This window comes from Otolemur garnettii, unplaced genomic scaffold (assembly GCF_000181295.1).
Source record: "Otolemur garnettii isolate 467f Iridium unplaced genomic scaffold, OtoGar3 scaffold00032, whole genome shotgun sequence".
NCBI lineage: Eukaryota > Metazoa > Chordata > Mammalia > Primates > Galagidae > Otolemur > Otolemur garnettii.
The window spans coordinates 9,477,847-9,496,117 of NW_003852427.1; the positions used below are offsets into that span (position 1 = coordinate 9,477,847).

The 18,271-nt window shown below is 43.6% G+C and overlaps 1 protein-coding gene across 1 annotated transcript in view; it reads right to left on the bottom strand.

Annotated features, from left to right (window-relative positions):
- Nucleotides 1-2,773: 2,773 nt before the first annotated feature.
- NMNAT3 (nicotinamide nucleotide adenylyltransferase 3) overlaps nucleotides 2,774-18,271 on the bottom strand; it is a 95,859-nt gene continuing 80,361 nt past the window's right edge. Inside the window, exons 3-5 of the mRNA XM_003789439.3 lie at nucleotides 15,683-15,866; nucleotides 10,308-10,390; nucleotides 2,774-3,952 (exon numbers count right to left, since the gene is read on the bottom strand). Of these exons, the coding sequence (XP_003789487.1) occupies nucleotides 3,570-3,952; nucleotides 10,308-10,390; nucleotides 15,683-15,866 (650 nt within the window). The 3' untranslated portion in view covers nucleotides 2,774-3,569. The remainder of the gene's footprint in view (nucleotides 3,953-10,307; nucleotides 10,391-15,682; nucleotides 15,867-18,271) is intronic.

Here is an 18,271-nt window from a genome sequence, read left to right on the forward strand (position 1 = left end):
AATATGAAATCAGGTATGCGGGTCAGTGTCAACGCAATAAATCAGGAGTGCAGCCGCGAAACATATTTTCTCCTCTGATACTAAAGAGGGGAGGCTCCATGAATCAGTGAGACAAAGCAAGAGTATAGAAATTAAGATATATAATGTTTTATTTATGCACATATATTTTTCATAAAGTAGGTTTTGTTGTATTGTTGTTTTCTTTTGAAAGAGACAACGAAAGGCTCTAAAATTCCTGTTTTGCCTGGTGGGAGCTGCATGATACCGACGTGGATCAGGAAGACACAGGCATCACTCCAAGCCTAGCTGGGCCTGATGTCCTGAGTCGATGGAAAATGTGGACAGGAGGTGGTGGCATTCAAGGACATCTGCTGTCAGGTGCACGATGCAATCACCTACCCTTCCTCAAGGAGGTGCTGCCCCTTCTGCCCTCTCTGCCTCAGGCCTTTGTACGTGCTGCTCCTTCTTTCTGAAAGCCCGTTGACTCCACACATCCCCACGTCTTGTGAATTCATTCTGTGGGTCTCAGATCCATTGTCACGTCCCTGCTGTCTGTGCTGTCAATGCATTTTAAGGAATATAAACCTGGTACAATGTTGAAGGCCACTTTTCAGAAAAAGAATAATGATTATGTAAATTTGAACTTAGATACACACATAATTAGGGCCCGTCTGGAGCACTGGAAAGGGCCTAGGCGAGTGGGGGAGACTCAGGCTGAACTTTCGTTAGCTTTGCAGTGAGCCCGCTGCCTCTGGCATTTGCCCGCAGAGCCCTCATCCAGGTTTGTAATCCCACATGCACTTGTGTCATTATCTGGTTCCCGCCCACTCTCCACAGGACTATAATTTTCTTGAGGGCAGAGAGTGTGTCTCATTGTGTTTAGTCTAGTTTCTGGCATAAGGAATGTCCTCAGTAAATATGATTTGAATCAATAAAACCTGAATTTTAAATAATAAAAACTGGTTCCCATTTGTTGAGAGTCTCCACTTGCCAGACCCTGGATGTCAGTACAGAGGGTCAAGAGTGTGTTGACTCCTCAGCCTGTAAAGACATGGAAGAGAAAGCCACTGAGAGGACTTGGGACAAAAGGGAGGCTCCAGTGGTGTGGAGGGCTGCCTGTGACTCACAGAGGTGTCTTCTGATCCCTACTGTGGACAGCACTGTGTCTTCCCAACCCCAACTAGTCCTTTATCAAAGGAGACGATGCTAAAGCTGGTGCTTCCTGATTTCGACTGTGAAACAGAGAACCCGGCTTATACACATTCTTCACAGCCATATCCTTAAACTTGGGGTGGTTATTTGGTACCCCATGTGACATCTGGCCATGTCTTGGGGGCATTTTTGATGTCATGATGAGGGGATACTACTGGCATCTAGGGGATAGGGCCAGGAAGCTCTTCAGTACCCTAAATGCATAGGACGGTCCCACAGTCCACGAGGTCAAGACTGTGGAGGCTGAAAAGCCCTGTTTATCCCTTAGCCTCCCTCTTTATCCCTTTTCTGGACATGGACTGTCTAAAGTTTGTTTTTCTCTCTGCCTTCTATACTGAAAAGTAAGGCGATATTGCTTTGAGGATAAGGGAGAAGATATTTATTGGAGTAAATATCATGTAATTTCAATCGTACATTCAAGTAATAAAAATAACTCTAATTCTTGTAATGGGCACTGTTCTAGGTCAGTGAGTTGTATTAAAACACAGATTCCAAGTCAGCAGGGTCTGTGGTGGGGCCTGGATTCTACCCTTCCTCCTAGCTCCCAGGGGACACCAACGCTGCTGGCCTGGGGCTGCGCTTTGAGTAACACATTTCTAGGCATGTGGGATACATCAGCCAATAAAACCAAGATGCGCCGAGCTTGAGAAGTTTCTAGTCTGGCTAGAAGAGTGCTGGACCCAAGGAAAGCCAGAGAGGATGAAGTCAGAGGCACTCAAGAGTCTTAGATGATCAGAGCTAACAGAGAATCTGGAGGATGTCTAATGGACCCCCCACTGGAGAGGCAAGGGAAATGAAGGTCACCGTGGGGAAGGGAGTTGGGCAAAGGCACACAGCTGGCTGTGGCAGCTTTTGGACAGGGCTGTCAGCTTCCTGTTCTCCAGAATTAGCAGGGTCCTTAGTGACCTCTTGGAGAGACAGCTCAATCAGGGTAGGGAATGGCCAGCAGCTTTACTGACTGCAGGGACGGAGGTCTGGGGACATCGCCACACTGCTCTGGATCTAGGAAACGCGGACATTTTACTTCACTCGTCTATTTCATAACACACACGTGAACCCTGAATATTTTGGGGGAAGATACTAGATTCTGTCCAATTGGCCCTTTGTGTTTCTTCATGATTAAATCTGTAGCAAGGATGAACCAGAGTGAGACTATGGAGAAGTAAATTCTGGATGTATTCAGTCGTGTGGTCAGCAAGGGTAAGGGGTAAACCAAACAGAAAGAGGCCAGTCACAACCTTTCCTAAGCTGGGAGTAGAATGACAAAGCCTGAACACTCAAGAGGCTCCTGTTCTCATCTTTCAAGTCCCACCTGAAAAGGGCTTTGGATTAGAGCACCGTTTGCATGGATGGCAGTGAAAAGCAATTGTTTCCTCCACTTCTCCTACCTGGGAAGGCAAACTTTTAAGTTCATACCCGCTTGATTGAAACAGTAGCAAATTTCATGGAGCAGCTAAAAGAAGAGCAATAGAAGGCATATCGGGCATAAATAATATAACAAAAGAAGAAAACGGAGAAACTTTGCATTAGTACTTTTTGATGTCAATTTATTATTCATCCCTTTGCCAATATTCAAACAGGCAGGCAGTCATAAAACATTCAAAAACATCCTTTAAAAGAGGCATCTGGTTTACCTCAGTTCCTTTTTAGAAACCAGGAAGTCAAGGACCGTGGCATTTATGGTACAGCAGTGTTAAAAATACTTGTTATTAATCTATCAAAAATACTGCTTCAGGGTCACTACTTAGAAAATGTTTTGTTTAAACTTTATGAAAGGCCAGCAGGCAGTCAGACAATGGTTTGTAAGGGAAAATTCAGTAAATCAGCAATGTCCTGTTACCAAATTTTTGACTCCTCAGTTAATATTCTGTTAGAAACAAGAGTGTTGACAAAGCCTACTGCTCAGTAATTAGCATCCTGTCAAATCTCTCCAATCAAGACCAGCTCACTGCATCTGCTCCTAGTTAAAAAATGCATCGTGGGCAATTCTGATCTGACCTTCGGGGGCCCCCCCCCGCCATGCTCAGAACCGCATTCAGTGTGCACGCCATGATTGCCATTTACACAAAATAAGAAGGCCTCTTCATTCAGCAGTTCTAAGGGATTTTGCCTAATTCTAACGATCTGCCACGCCATTTTAACTTCTTTGATAAATGTCTATCCTTGTGATGTACACATTTTCTGTCCCCATCATAAGATATCTGTTCCTGAGATAGACAACTCCTCAGAAGTTAAATCATTGTGGAAATAAAAGAAATAAAAAATGGAAAAGCAAAAACAAAGCAAAACAAAACAAAGACCTTAACTGCCTCTCCCCAGCAGGAGCGTGGGGAGGAGGCATCCTGCTGAGTCTCTCCCTAGCTTGGTTTGCTCTCGTTGCTCTGGGTGCTTTTGCCTTTCCACGAACTGTCCTTGGAATAGAGGTTGTGGTCCTTGATGTAGGTGATGACAGCATCAGGGAGCAGGTACTTCACGCTCAGGCCCTGGCCCAAGGCTCGCCTGATGTATGTGGCGCTGATCTCGTTCTGCACAGGCTCCTTGGCGAGGTGAATGTTGTGCTGGTACCTCTGCAGGATGGGTGACTCTGCGACGTATCCCTTCGGGTCATAACCCATGCGGCCCACGCACACCAAGCCAAACTTCTCCACTATTTCCTGGATGTGTGCGTCCTTCCAGAGGTGGGGGGTCTGGAAGCTCTTCAAGAAGTCTGCCCCACAGAGGAGCTTCAGCTCAGGCACAGCTGTGAAAACAAGGGTGGACCCAGCAAAGTTACAGAAGGGTCAGCTGCTGGGAAAGAGAAATCACATACCACTAGCAAAATGTTTTGTGTGGAGCGTATCGAGATTTCAATGTCTCTGTGTCTATGAGTTAAAAAGAATGAGCATGCAAACGAATGTGCAACTATTGTAGGGAGTACAGTTGAAATTTATAATTTTATCAATAGTTTGTTTAATATTGGCAAAGTGCCAGGCTATACAAAAGTTTTGTTTTGTTTTGTTTTGTTTTTCAGCAGAAGTCTGTCTGTAGTCATTTGAGCCATGCCAGAGGGCTCCCAGGTGGCTGTGCCTCACCCAGAACCACGTCTTCTGATGGAAGGTAAGGTTCTTAAAGTGCTAAGACCAACAAGCTGTGGGCCTCAGACAAGTGTCTGCCCTATTTGAAATCTATTTCAGCCATCGTGTTACTGAACAGTACTAGGACTGGTATACTTACATAAAAACCTCATCATACAGATTAACGATAAAGGCTCTTTGGATACCAAGAAAGCTGGTGGTCTTTTCATTTCAGCTTCAAAAAAAAAAAAAAAAAGAAGAAGAAGGTCGAGAACAACTGATCAATGTGGATAACCCTTTGGAATTTGTTCTAAAAGAATGCTGATTGTGATGGTAAAATAATACCTAATATTTATTGGTGATTTTTATGGGCACTATTAGCACGTGCTTTGTGTGTATAACACTAACAACAGTTTTATGAGGTAGATATTCTGTGCCCATTTTGTAGAGGCGAAAACTGAGGCCCAGAGAGGCAAGTGACTTGCCTGAAGTCACCAAGTCAGAATTCAAACCCAGGCAGCTTCCTGCCACCCAGGACGTTTGTAACTGCTAGGTTCTGCTGCCGCCTGCTGGTGAGAATCTGCACTTGCATCATAACCAAGAAACCGCCCCTGGCGTGCTATGGACCAGACTGATTCTCCTGGCCTGGTTCCTGTACCTCCTAAGTGGGCTAATCTAAAAAGGAAGAACCAAGTCCACTGTAGAAGCAAGCTGCAGGCTATATGGTCCTTCTAGAGGCTGCTTCCAGCTTTTGTAGATGGCAAAGGCTAAGCTTTTAGGATGCTGACATGTCACAGTCACCACGAAGCCTTGGTAAGGAGGGCCTTCAGGGCTACCAGGCACTGTGGAAAAGCTTGGTGTAAATGGTCAGTTTAGGGTTCTGATTGTGGAAGCTTTGAGGGAATCTGAACTGGAACTGGAGAGCACTACAGCGGCTGAGGAATGGACAGTAAGAGACGGGAGGTGCCATGGAGAGGGCAGAGTCTTGGCCTCAGGCAGGCAGATGCTGCTGTGGGACCGGAGCCAAGACTTTTCTTCCTCTGGGCCTCAGTTTCCCCACTCATGAGATGATGGACCCTGGACTCATTTAAAACGACAGATGTAATTATGGAAATACAGTTTTCAAATGCTCTGGAAGCATGAGATTGGTATAGTAAATGATATTCAAACATTCCTTCCTCATTCACACATGAATTCATAGTCATTACTATGACTGTAGAACTAGACACCTTGGAAATTCTGGTTCTGCCATTCAGAGGCATGTGTGATCTCAACTTTAAATGAGGATTATTAATAGTACTTACCTTACAGAGTTATTTTAGAATTGAATGAGTTTATAAATGTAAGGTACTTAGAACAGTGCTTGACGTGGAATGGGATGTGTGTTAACCATTCTTCCTTCCTTCATTCATGGATCCATTTACTCATTTATCTACCAATCTATTCATCAAAACAGCCATTCAACATTTATAAAATACCTCTTAAGTATATGGCCTTTTAAAGCCACTAAAACTACATTTACAGTTAGTCAGTCAGCTGGGAGTTGTGGCTCCCTCCTGTACTCCCAGCACTTTGGGAGGTTGAGGTGGGAGGATCACTTGAGGCCAGGAGTTCAAAACTAATCTGAGCAACACAGTGAGACCCCATCTCTGCAAAAAGGTAGAAAAATTATCTGAGTGTAGTGGTGCATACCTGTATCTCAGATATTCAGGAGACTAAGGCAGGTGGCTTGCTTGGGCCAGGAGTTTGAGGTTGCACTAAGCTATGATGATGCCATTGCACTCTAGTCAAGGCAACAGAATGAGACTATCTCAAAAAAAATTATTCAGAAACTCACACTTTTCACTAATTTAGGATGTTCCCATTGCTCACAACATACATGTAGATTTGAACAGTTCTTCATCTGTGAGATTTTACTCTAATTTCTTAATTATCCAACCACTATAGTATAGCAGAAGACCAGTGTTTGGCTTCTCAAACTATTGGATGGTTTCTGCATGGTCCTTCTGTAGGGGAGGTTCAGTGATGTGCTCTTAATTTCAGGGACTGCTGGGGCCTGTGATATAAACCCTCTGTTCTCACAGGCCAGAGAACAGAAAAGATACCACTTTCTTCTCCCAGTAGATAGTAGATTTTTTTTTTTTTTCTGGTGAGGACAATTTCTACATATTGGCTTCTGTATTGAGTACCATTTGATTCATGACCAGTGACAGTAAGGAACACTATTCATTTTGAGCCTTACCTAGAGGGAACAAATGCCCACACTTCCCTGGCTCTCCCAAATCAAAGGCACAGCGGGGAGGCTGGTAGTGCCTGTGATTCCATGATGACTGTACTGTGGGATGGATCACTTCTATGGCAGCATGTGCCTCACATCCCATCTCTGGGGAGTCTTATCTTCAGGGATCACAAAGGCATTCACGCATTTCTTCCAAGCCCATTCATAACATGGTGGAATTTTCAGACCATGTGATCCTGTCCAAGGCCAAAGTATGTAACTCCAGAGTACAGAATAAAGGCTGTCAATATGATTTATCCTAACAGTGAAATAGTGACATAAGTAGGATGACCTGTTTATATAGGTACTGGGGGGCAGGGTATCCTATCTTTGAGGAGCCAAGAGCTTTTAAAAGCAGATAAAGAGGAAATTTACATAGAGGAATTTACAATTCACATTTTCATATGTGAATGAAGTAAAGGCCATTGGGACCTTTTCTTTGAATGTTTGATTGTCCTAAGTCTGTGACATCTAAGAGCACCAACTTTGAGGTTGGAGGGTGCTGGGTTTGAATTTTAGGTCAGTTGGGACCTTGGGAAAGTTCCTTAGCCTATGGACCTGTTTCTTCAGCTGTAAGATGGGGTGAATAAAACCTACTTGAAAGTTATGAGAATTGAGTGATGGACAGAATGCAATGTAAATTTCTTGCCTGGTGCAGCATGGGAATGTGGCCACTGTGAGGTCTGTGATGGCACCTCACAGATACCTCAGAGATGAAGCATCTGCTGGGTGGCACCCACACTAACCACACAAGGCCACCTTGGGATATTCAGTGTACAATGTTAACAGGTAAAGTGCCTGTATGTATGGATGAGAAATTCTCTGAACATTGCTGAGCTGTGCTTAGCCCCATCGGTCAAAGCTGGGGGCCATCTTCATGAAAGACAGAGTCAGGCTCATAAGGGTGGAGGCATCATCGATTCCAAAGTGTCACACCCAAGCAGCCCAGAATTTAGCAATCCATACAACTCTGGGTGAGTCCCAGGAGACTGCAAATCATAAGGGTGATGGGAGAGCAGGGCTCTGCAGCCATCAAATGCTGAGCTCACCACATACTTTGCAACCCCAGAGTGTATCAGCACACGCATAAAATACACAGCCCACAGAATGGTCCTCTGAAAAGATGCCACTAGTAACACGCATGCCATCTTATCAAAAGCCAAATGTGTGCTAAAAAAATCCTTGACCTTCCTTTTTTTAATTGCTCTAGTTTTCTCTGATCATAAACACGAAATCTGTGTTTGTTATGAAATGTATGGAAATATGTAAGTAAAGTAGAAAATAACAACAATACTAATTCTGATTTTTACAAACCCCCTACATATTTTGGTGTGTTAGTCTTTTCCACACATTTAGACATGCATACAGATGTGGAAATATATTCCCATTTTTATATACTTGAGACTATATACATTATTGTATCCTATCCTGACTTTTCTCCACTTATAGTATTTCTCCATATCATCAAAAACTTTATGTAGGTTCTTCATCCTGCACATACAACATAATTTACTTACACATCCTTTTATATTTATTTATTGAGAATGAGTCTCACTCTGTCACCTTGGGTAGAGTGCCATGGCTTCATAGCTCACAGCAACCTCAAACTCCTGAGTTCAAATGGTCGTCCTGCCTCAGCCTTCTGAGTAGCTGCGACTACAGGCTGTGCCACCACACCTGCTTTGTTGTTTTTTTTTTTTCTTCTATTTTTAGTAGAGACGGTGTCTCACTCTTGCTCAGGCTGGTCTTGAATTTGTGAGCTAAGGAGTGATCCACCCACTCTGGCCTCCCAGAGTGCTAGGATTACAGGTGTGAGCCACTGTGCCTGGCCCCCTTTATATTTAAACATTGAGTTTGCTTTTACGTTTTGCCATTGTAAAAACAACTATAATAAACATCTTTCTGCATACATCTTTGTCCCAATTTCTAATTCTTTCCTTAGCCAGATTCCTATAAGGGAAATTTATCAAGAAAAGACCACAAAGATATTTTAAAGTCTCTGATATATTTTGGTAAATTGACAAGCCCACTTTTCATTCTATAAACTTCCCTTTTTAATAGTTACTTCAGAACAAAACAAGGTAAGTAGGAGTGAGGGTCTAAATAGAGAGAAAGAGAGAAGGGATGAGTGCTCAACAGTATAGGGCCAAACAGAACAGGCTTGTAGCTTCTAGAAAAGTGTATCTGAAGAGAATATGGGAAGAGCTTTGGCAGAGGGAAGGAGCCCATATTAATGACCGCAGCTGGGACCAGTTTCTTAGGGAAGGTAGATGCTGAACTGGGCTCCATTTACACCCCATCTCCAGCTTGGAGTTGACTGTTCCTGCCTGAGCCCACACCCTGTCCTGGGAAGGTGCTCAGGGAATATCTGCGGAATCCTTTAAGGAGGGCCTGCTGAGCCGTAGGTGATGCCGAAAGGAGGCAGAGGCTGGGAATGAGACAGGGGTGGGCGGGAAGGAGCTTGTACTTGATTTCTGAGAGCAGACAGAGAGACCGGAGAATACAGTAAACATTGTATGTAGACAGGAGACGCTGTAACTCCTTCTGAGACTCCTCTAGCACACGGTTCCCAGAACTGGCTATGGAGCGGATCCCCAGAGTGCTTATTAAACATCCAGATTCCGAGGCCCCACTCCCACTCTGGAGGTCTGGAACAGGCCTGGGAATTAGTGTTTTCAACAAGCCCTACATTCTGCTGTGAGTAATCCTTTGGCCAGCATTGGGGGATTGCTGCATGGTACCTTTAGGGCCTGGTGGCATTTCCAAATCCTTTTAGAAGACTGTTTCCTAATCATGTTCTAGGGAGCACTAGTTCTGAGAAATATTGATAAAAAATTCATATAATGCATATGGCCATAGGTAAGGCTCTGAAAAGTCCTGCAGCAAAGAAACCATTTCATATGTGATTAACCTTGGCACTCCTGAATCTTTCTGATCTGGAAGTAGTGTTCCACCAACCAAAGTCGTGAGACCCTGCTGTAAGGAAACTGTAGATGGGGGCCTGCTAGAATCTTCCTTCCGAGACCACACAATGCTCTTGCCTGTTTGCCTGGGAGGGCTATGCATTTGACCCTGACACCAAGGTAGCTCATATGCTGAAGTCACAGCCAATAAGCTTCCATCAAATGCCAGGAGATGAGAACAGGGGAGAAACCCAGGCTTACAAATTAAGATAACCCAAATTGATTTTAAATCCCTTTAAAAACAAGTTTCCTCTCCTGAGCAAAGTATTGAGTAACACTGCTATAAAGTGTTAGTCTCTCTGTTCAGATTTTATAATGGCATAGTTTATACTCAAAAGGCTAAGGCTTTAAAAAGAACCCTAGCAGCACTCATTAGTTTATCCTCATGTGGCCCTGACCGTAATCCATGTCATAAGCACAAGTCACAAGGGTAGGTAAACTCCTTTGGGGCACAAAATCCCAAATTAGCATAATAATTTACAGTGGGTAGTAGGAGAACAATCAACTCCTGCTCCACGCTGGACAGAGGGTGTAAATGGAGCCCAGTTGAGAATGTACCTTCCCTGTGAAACCTGTCCCAGCTGCGGTTGTTAGTATGGGCTCCTTCCCTCTGCCAAAGCCCTCCCCATATTGTTTAATCTGACCTTTCAACCTCAGAGATGTCACCCAACCAGGCAGGCCTCTAATGCCTTACCTGTGCCCAGAAGGTTGGGCTCAAGTCCTCTGCAGCTGTGACCCGACCCCCACCCCAGGTCTCACAGAATCCCTGGCATCTTCTGCAGACAAGAGGGTCACACCCACCTGCATGGCCTGGGGAGAGTGCCTTGCCGTGGTCGGGCCCTTCTGTCTGGGGCGGAGATCTGAGCAGTTTGCTGTGATGATGCCTGCATTGTAAACACATGGCTCAGGGTGTCTGTCCTCCAGCCTTCAAAGCCACCCGGGGCTTGTCAGATTTTAAGTCTCAACCTGCTTTTATCCTTTCTAGTTTGCTCCTTCTGCAAATACTTGCTGAGGGCCTACGATGTGGCAGGCATGGTGCTAGGTGCTGGGATAGAAAGCCATCCAAGGTCCAACATAGCTCCTTCCCTCTGCCAATTGTTTAATCTGACCTTTCAGCCTCAGAGATGTCACCCAACCAGGCAGGCCGCTAATGCCTTACCTGTGCCCAGAAGGTTGTGCCTCCTGTGTGAGAGCAGGGAAATTAGCTCATTTCTACTCTTTTTAACATTTTCTTCAATATTTTTCACTTTTATAAAAGGAATCAGTATCCAGTTGGGTTTAAAGACGTGCCTATGAGACCTGAGTTCGTAACACATGTTTTTGTTTGTGGAGCGTGGATAACACCACCACCTCCTTTTAGACTTCCGTGAAGGCAAACTAGCCACGCACAGTATGTGCTGGCACAGCACATGGCCCACTGCTGGCTCCTGAAAAATCTGCTCACCCTTATTAGAAGCTAGCACTTTAGGAGGCAGTAGGGTGATGGCCAAGCAGGGCTTGGAGCCAGATGGCCTGGGCTGCATCCCTGATCCCCTACCAGCTGGCTGTGCGACTGTGGGTGAGTGATTGCAGGTCTCTCTGTGGATGGTCCTGTAGCTGCCAACAAGGAATCATGATCGTGCCCACCTTTGACGGGTGGTCATGAACACTAAAGGAGTTAACACGTGCCAAGTGCACTGAGCATTTCAAGTGTGATTAGACTGACATCAGTGTGGCATGCCCAGCGTTTAAAGCAATCTATGTTCTGCAAGTCAAGAGACGCCTGTGCTTTCTCTTCTTATCAAACACAGGCACTCACCACGCACCCTTCTTTGCATCAATTTGCTTTTCCATCTTCCACTTGCTGTATTATGCATTTGCTAGAGCTGTATTTGGGAGGGGGCAGTGCCTAGCGGAAAAAGCGTATACTTTACAGCCAGAGTGGGTGGGTGGGTTCAAGGTCAGGCTCTCTTCCTTGGAATGATCCTGGACGGGTCACTAACAGTCCAGGAGGAGAGCCTCACTGGCCTCATCTACACCCAGCATCGCAAGACTGTGATGAGAAAGTGCTTCTCCCTGCGAAATGCTGGGCAAGTGGCCTGCTGCGGATTGCTATTTGGGAAGGAGGGCACAGTGCAGATGCTAAACTGTGGAATTACTGTCTGCTTCTAACTAGCAGCTGTGGAATCTTGGGGTCTCCAGTTTGCCTACCCGTAGAATGGAGGGCAGTGACAGTACATAACACAGAGAGCTGCTGTGGAGACTAACTGAAAAGCTTAGGACCGGCCTGTCCAGAGAAAGAGCCCCGTCGATGTTAGCTGTTATCATTACCATTACTCGCAGTCTGTCTCCCCACCACATTGTGAACAGGGCCCTGTTTAATTCATCTTTACATTCTTAGCACCTAGGAACATGCTCCCCTCCACGAATAGGAAGACTGGACACGTGAATACATTTAACCTGCTCCAGAGCCCTTCCTGATTATCTCATAGGAAGCTTCTTACAGCCTGGCTGGACGCTTGCTTTAATCATTGTTTTCTTACTTTGGTTTTGATCCATCTCTGAAGATTCATTCCTTGGTTGTGTGGGCTCTCCTGTCAGACTGAGGTACATTTGAGTCTCACCTGCACTCTCTAAAATCTCCATTTCCTTATTGGTAAATGGGGCTGCACCCACCTACCTCTCCAAGTTGCTGAGCTGACTAGATATAACATATGTGCAAGAGCTTGGCACATAGAACACATGATCAATAAAAGGTGGTGATTGGCATTTAATTTACTTACCTTGAAGCTGCTAGTTCAAGTTGACCCTACTCTGAATACTAGCTGAAATCTCTGACCTTTGTTATGCAAATGTCACTTTCAGTTCAAAATGCACCTTTTCCACAGACTTCACTCTGCCTCTTTGAGGCAGTGGCCACTGCTTCCTCATGCTGCCTTCCTACCTGATGCCCTGGGCCTGTGGACTGACCCTGGGAGCATGCTCTCTGCTGCCTCTGTGGTCTAGACCCCAGAGACGGTACCTGTGGCAAGAGCAGAGGCAGCCACATCACGTCCTAATCTGCAGATCCCTGCTTCTGAAGATGGCTATCCCCGTAGCTTCAGGGTTGAACAGCCTAGGGCTCCACCTCCTCCTTACTTGTTGTGTGACAGTGATTAACTTAGCCTCTCTGAGCCTCAGTGTCCTCATCTGTAAAATGAAGACACCATAAGACCATGTTTGCAAAGGACACATGAAATGGCGAAGATGACCACAATGGACCACATCAGATGGCTTGTGAAGGCCTTCTCCCCACCACATGGGAAACAGAGGAGTGAAATAAGTTATCAAATGCCCTAAAGGTATGAAAGTTGGCCTAGATTTTAAAAATTAGCATAAAAATGAACAATCTGACAAAGAGAAAAATAATCTTCCATAAGCCCGGCAGTGAATTTCCATCCTGGAGATATCTGCTACTGTCACTATGATGTAGGTTTGCGGTGGAATTTATCAAGAGAATAGTAAATGGAGCAAAGGGTGGCGTGGGCTTCTACCACACTTCTAAATCACCTGACTACAATTCTTTTTCTTTCTTTTTTTCTACTGGCAGGGATCACACTAATATACCTGACTACAATTTTAATCAGGTTTTTGATATCAGAAACAAAACAAAAACAAAAACCACTTTGGGTAGTTTTAGGAAAAGGTTTGTCATCAAACACAGTTTCTAATGTAATTGATAGTTTAAAGATGAAGCTCACTCTAAATAAGAAAATAATCTTTTTTTTTTTCCAAGACAGTGTCTCACTTTGTTGACCTTGGTAGAGTGCCATGGCATCATAGCTCATAGCAGCCTCAAACTCTTGGGCTTAAGTGATCCTCTTGCCTCAGCCTCCCAAGTAGCTGGGACTATAGGTGTCCACTACAATGTCCAGCTACTTTTTTAGAGATGGAGTGTTGCTCTTGATCAGGCTGATCTCGAACGCCTGAACTCAAGCAATCTACCCTCCCCAAGTGCTAGGACGATAGGCATGGGCAACCACGCCTGGCCCTAAATAATAAAAAATCTTGATCAGCTATTTGGTAAAACTGTGTTTACCAATTTATATCAATAATTTTTAACCTTGGCTGCACAAAATAAATAATCTTGGGACCTTTATAAAAATAATCATGTTTAAAGTCCACCCCAGACAAATCAAATTCTCTGGGGGTAGGGGTGGGAAAAGGTGAACATTTAAGAAAAGCTTCCCAAATGACTCCTATAGTTGGGGTTGAGACTCCTGGTTTGGATGGTCTCCGTACTAACATAAGCCTCATTCACATACTTGGCAACTGAGTCTGTGGGGACCAACCCCAGCCATACATTAGAATCACCAGGAAGTTTTTAAAAACCTGATGCGCCAACCCACACCAGTGACATCTCAGTCTCTGTCTTGGGTGAGACCCAAACATGAGTACTTTTAAAAGCTTCTTAGGAGATTCCAGTGCACAGTCAGCATTGAGAAGAACTAAAGGATATAGTAAAAAAACAACAAAAAGAATGTGTTCCGCAAAATCTTCATTCACACCTACATTTTGCAGCAGAAAGCACTAGTAACCGTAAATGGTGTTATGTTCAACTCCTATCCATGAATGGCTTCTTTGTTTCAAGGACAAATGACAGGCCAGGGCTAGGGAAGCAGGGAAGGTGGCACCTACCATGAACCAGGTGTTTTGCCTGCATCATTTCATTTAATTCACACAGTGTCCTCGTGAAGTAGGTGATATCATTTCCATTTTATTAGGTGAGTAATTGAGGCTCAGGTAGGTTAAATCACTTCTATTGAGTCACTCAGCTAGTAAATTGGCTCCCGAACCCGTGCCCCAGGCAACACTGCCTCTCACAGGGTGGAGGAAAAAGTGTCTGTTTCTGCCTCCTTACTAATGCGGAATTATTTGTTGTATTATCCAGTTCTTTTGCTTCTATTCCTCTCTCTTAGCCTAGATAAATGAGAGATGACTGCATGACTCATTCTAAAAGAATGATCTAGGTGTCAATTTATTCCTTATGTAATTTTCAGTAGATGAGTCTACGTACATCAATGCGTAGTTTAAAAAATAAAAGGGAGCACGAATCCTAACAATTATTTCACATTTGCTTTCCTTTTAATTTGGCAACAGGCTCTGAAGCAGAATTATAATGGCTGAATGTTTCTGGCTGGCTCTTTCCCTAGTAAAAGGCAAATAATAAGAACCAGAATATGGAAACTAAATTGTTTGCTTTTACTAAAAAGGTAAACATTTTTCTCCCAAGTGACTTTGATGAAAACCAAAACACATTATAAACAAGCCTGCCAATTATCACACCTTGCCCTTTATGCCCCTGTTCCCTGCCAATGCACGTGCTTCCAGACAGACAAAGGACATGGACCACAATGTGCAATCCCCTCCAGCAGAGCTGGTTGCCATTAGCGATGAGAGGCGCCTGCCTCACAATCCCCTCTGACAGCCAGGGCAGGTGGGACTTTCTGCATCTTTGTCAGACTCTCAGTGTCCTAATGTGAAGGGATGGCTTAGGGCCTTTTAAACAGCTATTTTACTTGTGCTGAATACTAACAGCAATTCCAGAAGAAAAAGATAATTCTGAGTAACTATTTTGGGATTTATAGCTTTTTTTTCTATTTTACATAAAAGCTTGGATTTATAAAACCCAGGAATTGTACAATTATAAAAGATGGCTTATTATGTAGATGCAGTTGAGACAATGATAACAATATTAAAAGATCCCACTGACTGAACATTACTACGTAATTATGGGTCAGGAAAGTTATTTACGTTTTTCAAATCCTCATTAGGTTTTATCATCCTCATTTTGCAAACGAGGAATGTGTGTTCAGAGAAGTCAAATCACTTGCCTGTAGTCACACAGTCCTTGAGTGGCTGGACTGAACCCGGATGCCACAGCCTTCAGAAAGAAGATTGAGTGTTTTGATAAAGGGCACCCTGAAAGACAGCTGTTTATAATTTCTTTTCTTTTTTTTCTGCTTAGGGATCTCTCTGAAAATGTGAATCTTTTGGGTCTCTTTTCTCTTCAGTAGAAGTGCTTCCTGGATCTTGACTAAGAAGGCCTGGCTGAAACCCTTCTCAATAATCATTCTGCCTTTCACCCTATGGGCTCTGCAGAAGTCTCCCATGGCCCCGGTCATCACACAGGAGTATGACCCCAGACCCCTTGTTACCTCAGCACCTTCACCGTCTCCATCCACTGTGCCTGCTCACTCTCCCAGGGATCCACCTGGATCCAGTTGGATGTCTGCAGGGCCAGATGGGCCATGGCCACTCGGTGATGGGAAGGTGCAAGGTCTTTCTTCCCATAGCTGTCGTTGACAGGAGAGATGATGCCCTGGACCACCTGGTACTTTCCTAGGCAAGGGAGAGCAGTGATGTTACACATATGGATAGATGCTTGCTGCCTGGCAGCTGAATTCAGGCAGGTGCTAAAAATCTCATGCCTCTTGATGAGAGCAGTTGCTGGCATTCTCTCTGGGGGTGGGGGTTTTCCTTAGGCAAGAGTAAAGTCACTACTTCAGTGATCACATGCTTCCCCTCTAGAGTCTTCTACACCTGGGAGTGGCATTTCTCATGAGAGGATGGCCGTGAGGGTAGAGATCAGGCAAGGGTTCCCTATAGCAGAGTGGACAGTTAGGGTCAGAATGTGCCTGAGGAACATCATGACTGCCCTTTGAGGCACTTAACAGGAGCACTAGTCTTCTCTTCTAAATATGTGTACAACAATAGTTATAGTAGTGTCTAAGCCTAAATAGAAATTTTAAGTATGAAAGATGAAGGGCTAGGATTTAGCATCAGCTAGGGTTGGTGGATGATGGGCTGTAGGTGAATTTTGCAGGCCACCATTGACTTTGGAAGAATATGGTGCCAGTGAGATGGTAAGATCTACTTTGGAACAGATATGGGCTCTGCTGATTAGCCATGAAAACTGCCTTATACATCTCTTGAACCTACATGAGATTTATCTGATGCGAGATTAACTTTAAATATGGTAAGCCCTTGAAATTGGAAGATTTATTATCAGAGCTAGCCTACTCTGCTGTGGCAAATATGTTACTTTAAGAGACGTTCCCTATTATTCCTAGTCTGAGAGCTTTTGTCATAAATGAATATTGAACTTTATCAAATTTTTTTGTAACTTAAAATGATTGTGTGAGTTTCTCCTTTAGTCAGTTAATACAGTGAATTGTGCTGATTCATTTTCTAATCTTAAACTAACATTGCATTCCTGAGATGGAACCAACTTGGTTGAGATAATATTTTTTTAATGTATTGGGTGGGTTTGCTTTGCTAATTTTTTATAGAAAAAAAGATACATCTATATTTTTCCTTTCTCTTAACTATCCTAGTCAGGTTTTGGTATCAAGGTGATACTGGCCTTAAAAATGTGTTGAAGAATTCCCTCTTTCTCTATGCTCCAAGAAAGCTTGTGTGTAGGGCTAAATTAAGTATTTCATAGAACTCATCAGTGAATCTTATGAGGCTAGAGTTTATGTTATGTGAAAAATTTTGATTACTGATTTCTTTCTTGGTTATAATTCAGAATTTTTTATAATTTTGGCAACTTATACTTGATAGGATTTTGTGCATTAGATATAAGATTCGAAATCTATTGGCATAAGGTTCTTTACAGTTTTCACTTATCTCTGTGAATATTTTTTGAATTCTTAAAAAAAATGTACATTCTGCTGCTGTCAGAGAGCACCACACATACCAGTTACAGCTGTTGCTGATTGTGTTGTTCATTCCTTCTATGTCCTGGCTGATTTTCTGTCTAGTAGTTTTATATACTAGGAGTAATTGCCAAGAGTAGGGTATTGAAGTCCCCACCTATAATTGTGAATTTCCCTGTTTTGTTTTTCACCTTTATTGGATTTGCTTCACCTATTTTGAGACCTATTGTTTGATGTGCAATTTAAAAGATTACTATGTTTTCTTAATGGGCCTTTATCAAACTTTAAATTTTCTTTTAGTCATCATTTTTTAGAAATTCTGAAAGGTTCTTCATCACATCTGGTGAGTCATGTTTTATAGTTTCCTTTGTCTTCAAGTGTAAACGTAACTTTTAAAATCTGTATCTGATAATGCACATTTCAAAATTAGAACAGGTTATTTCTGCTGTCTGTTGTTTCTACTAGTTCTTAGTCATATTGTTTTCTTTTGTGCTTAGTTATTTTTGAATAGTTGCTGGTCAATGACCTGATTTGTAAGGGCTCCTCCAAATCTAAGATATGAACATTCTAAGACAGACTGTGTCCATTATTTCACTTCCATGAAACACAGTCAATAGTGTCCATTCTGATTCACACGTCCAGGTTTTAACTTGCTCGGCTTGTTGGTGTTGCTGCGGGGGCTTCATTTGTTTCCATCCATGTGGCTTTTACATTGTGTGTCTCAAAATTTTTATAACGACTCACGTAGATATGCCTTCCTCCAGGGAGCCTTCATGTTTGTTATTGTCAGGCACTGGAGTTATTAAAAGTCATGGATGAACTTGAAATCAAGTTCCCAGCTTGAGCTACTTTGACTAATACAAGCTGAGGGTGACAAATCTGAGCAAGGACCCATGTGCCTTTTCTTCATAGGATATTTTATCCTTTTGTTTTTCTTCTCCTGCTTGTCCAACACTAAGGCATCAAGCCTTCTCTGAAGTCTTCTAGAATTAGGGAGGTGGGCTGAAACCTACTTTACTCTGGCCCCCAGGGTGTAGTTCCTTGGAAAGGGGTGCATCTTGGCTCGGCGCCTATAGCTCAACCGGC